This window comes from Chinchilla lanigera, unplaced genomic scaffold (genome assembly GCF_000276665.1).
Source record: "Chinchilla lanigera isolate Chin_1 unplaced genomic scaffold, ChiLan1.0 scaffold00027, whole genome shotgun sequence".
In the NCBI taxonomy this organism is placed as follows: Eukaryota; Metazoa; Chordata; class Mammalia; order Rodentia; family Chinchillidae; genus Chinchilla; species Chinchilla lanigera.
The window spans coordinates 13,317,136-13,320,788 of record NW_004955428.1 but is presented as its reverse complement, the minus strand read 5'-3'; the positions used below and the strand labels follow the sequence as shown (position 1 = coordinate 13,320,788).

At 38.9% G+C, this 3,653-nt stretch overlaps 1 protein-coding gene across 1 annotated transcript in view; it reads left to right on the top strand.

Moving 5' to 3' along the window:
* Positions 1–1,467, top strand: part of Larp1b (La ribonucleoprotein domain family, member 1B) — a 108,611-nt gene extending 107,144 nt beyond the window's left edge. Inside the window, 1 exon segment of the mRNA XM_013515251.1 lies at positions 1,125–1,467. Within this exon segment, the coding sequence (XP_013370705.1) occupies positions 1,125–1,370 (246 nt within the window). The 3' untranslated portion in view covers positions 1,371–1,467.
* The last annotated feature ends 2,186 nt before the right edge of the window (positions 1,468–3,653 follow it).

Below are 3,653 nucleotides of genomic sequence, written 5' to 3'. Positions count from 1 at the left end.
AAGAAAGAAAGAAAAAAAGAAAGGTAGGTAGGTAGGTAAAATGAGGCCGCCGCTGCTTAGTGTCGGAACTGGCCTGCCTTGCAGCCTTGTGTAGAGCTCAGGAAGGAGCAAATAGAAGCACCTTGTCTCTGGGATGAAGAGCTGTGTTTCTAGAGCAGTCCAGCCCACTCTCACCAAGTGGTCCTTGCCCTGCAGTCCTTGTGTGAATGTAGGCTGAGAATTCAGACCTTCTCTTAAACGCGAGAAGATCGGAGGTTACTGCTGGGCTTGCCTCAGAGTGAAGACGCTGGTCGGTGGTGCACAGCTGTGCGCTCCAGCATCTGTGCTGCGCCGGCCTGCGAGCTGACTGAGCAGCCGCAAGTCCCTCTGCGTGCCCGCTCCTTCCTGCTCGCTGTCTGGGTGGGTTTGGGGGCTTTGTGGGTGCTAACGTTTGACGATGTTGAGATTCAGTGTCATCAGTCACACGGTCATCCCCTTACTGTAGAAACCCTAGGTGAAACCTGCAACTCACGGGCGGTTACTTGACACGGCCTGGCTTTCCCCTGCTGCTGCTTTCATCCATCACCATCCGTCATCAGTAACCCATCATTACTTAACCGTCACCACCTCAGCAAGCCTAGAGCAGGAGCTGAGAAAGGAGCTAGAGTTATACAAGCTTTACAGCTGGCAGAAGTTGAATAAAGGAGGCAAGAAACCCAACCTTATGCTTATGCCCTAATAGGTAGCTTGAGCCCCAAGCATGCCAGAAGCTTTTTTTTCTTTTTTTGTTCTTTTGAGACATGGATTTGCTATGCAGTTCAGGCTGGCCTCAAACTTGTGGTGATCTGCCTGCCCCAGCCTCCCGAGTGCTGGGGTCACAAGTGTGCTTGAGCACGCCTGGCCAACTTGAAGCTTTATTAGCATATGTTAAGTGAAAGAATTAGCAAGCAAATATGAGTAGGCTGATACAGTTGGGGAGGACATTTAAGTTTAATACTTCAGTTACTGTTAAGTTGTCATTGTACCAGTAAAACCGACTGAGGCACCAACATAATTTCCTACCTCATTGGGAAAGTCTGGCCTTAGATCTTAAACAGGGAATAAGTAGTAAAATTGATAACCATTTTGTCTTTCATCATTTGCAGCCCCCGAGTAGTGAGGAATTTGGAAGAAAAAGACATTCATCTACTTCTGTGGAGGAGAGCAATAGTCACAGACTTCTGTCTAATTCCTCGACATCACCCCCAAGTGCTGTTAAGCTGACACCTAGCGGGCAGCCTCAGGCGCCTTTAAACTCTCCCCGAAGGCTCGCTTCCCCGGAGTCCAGAGGCAGCTCACAGCAGAGCCGCAACGCGTCCATCTCAACGGAGGGTGAAATTCCTGAGAAATAGACTCTTAGGAAATCTGTGTGTCCTTGAAGTCAATACTTACATCAGTATCTGTTTGGAAAAAAATCTTCTGATGTTTAATTGTGATAATCAAAAAGAAGGAAGAAGAATAGTAGCATTTTTTAAAGCAAGATAAATTGCAAACGCATTTTCCCTGGCTTCACAAAGGAAGGATAGTTTTGGTGACTTTTTATAGAGATCCTCTAGTGATACATTTTGGTCTCAGTATTTTAACACGTTGTTTACAAGAACAGCATTCCTTAGATATGTTAAAGGCAGCACGAGGAATGCTAACGTTTCAGCGCGTGCTTCTTAAAGAAGATATAGTATGTTGTATTCATCCCTTCTGTAGAGTGAGCTCTCCTGATGATCCAGTTACTTCCCTATCAATTCATATTTGAACTTATGTTCATAGAAGATTACGTATGTATTTTTTAAATTCAGAAAAAAAGAATATGAAAGGTACATTTACTTTTTCTTTTAGATCTATAGTTTTAAAGGAAACTTTCTATGTTTCTTACAAAAGTAATAATTCACATTGCAGTATGTGCACTTTTGATGCCTTTTCCCCCTTAGTCATATCTCAGGATTTTCATAGCTGTGTTAGTGTGCAGTTTTCTGAATTGGCATAAACTGGTTACATATTAGGATTTACTTTTGTGATTCTGTATAAACTTGTAGTAATTAAACACTGCATTGGTATTGGTTAGAATATTGTCCTAAATAAATTAAAACTGCTGTGAATGTATCTGCTGTTTGTACATCCACAAGTGAGTATGTCACAAGCAGTCAGATCAATTTAAACGGAATATTTGTTTGTTTTTCTTTTAATTTTGTATTATGCTCATAAGTGCTTTCAAGAGTTATAACAAATTGGTTTCTAATTTTTATTGTAATTGAAATTGATGTAAATGACAGTTTCTACGTTTTATGGGATTTTTAAAAAATAAAGCATGTATTCTACATTGTTTGGATTGATTTTTAATAGTTTTTTCATTTGGAGTATACTTGGGAAGCTGTGATATTCAAATTCCGCTAGAAAACCATTATATTTCGTGAGTGAAGTTTCAGTGATAAACATCGTTTTCACTGAGCACAGCATGGTGCACAAATATTTTTTATTGACAGCAGCTAGTTTTAGTGCACTACAATCACTTATTTTCTTTTGAGGGTTTCCTTTCCTTTTTTTTTTTTTACTTTTTGAGACAGGGTCTCGCTATGCAGTTCAGGCTGGCCTTGAGCTCACTTTGCAGCCCAGGCTGGCCTTGAACTCACAAGGATCCTCCTGCCTCAGCCTCCCGAGTGCTGGGATTACAGGCGTGTGCCACCATGCCTGGCTCAATCACTTATTTTCTTTCTGAGTAAACTGGATTCTTGTTCTTATAAATCGTAATACTGATATTCATATAATCTTCATATAAATGGGAGGTTTATCAATAAATACGCTTTCATTAGGTTATTTCCCGTGTGTAAATTATAATCTGGAGTTTCACAGTATTTACTATGGAGGATAATATTGATGCTCTAATTTTAAGAAATAGTCAAATTTGAATATTCAGAGAATAAACTTTATTTACAAATGTAAAGAGGATGCAAAACAAGCAGTAGATAAGAATAATAAATTCTTGTGTTTTCTTGAGTGTGTAGTTCTGAGTTTTCAGTGACAAATTTCCAAACCATGCTTATTAGTTTTAAATGATTTCTTGAAGTGATCTAAAGTTTTCCTAGTATCCTTTTTTGTTGAATACATGCATGTGAAATCTGTATTTATTTATTTATTTTGTCTTTTTTAAAGACTGGGTCTCACTAGCAGTTCAGACTGGCCTTGAGCTTACTTTGCAGCCCAGGCTGGTCTTGAACTCCCAATGATCCTCCTGCCTCAGCCTCCAGAATGCTGCGATTACAGGCGTGCGCCGCCACACCTGACAAAATCTGTATTTAATTTAGGTTATTTCTGTTCAGCTAAATGCTCAAGTATAAATTTAATTAGAAAATTGTATATTTTTGTGGGACCATGATAATCAAGCCTTGTGGTGGGTATTAATTAGTAATTTTGTCATATTATTTGTATTATAAAAGTAATGCTTATACACTGGGAAACTTTTTAAAAAACAAGAAAATAATTTTTTTAAAGATAAAAATTAGTATCATAACTTTATCTACACATACAGAGTTGTGACCCACTTTTTTCACTTAGTGGAGTTGAAAATTTTCTGTTATTAGTATTTTTATATCATAGTTTTTACTAGTTGTGTAGTATTCCAATATATATGTGCATGATAGTTT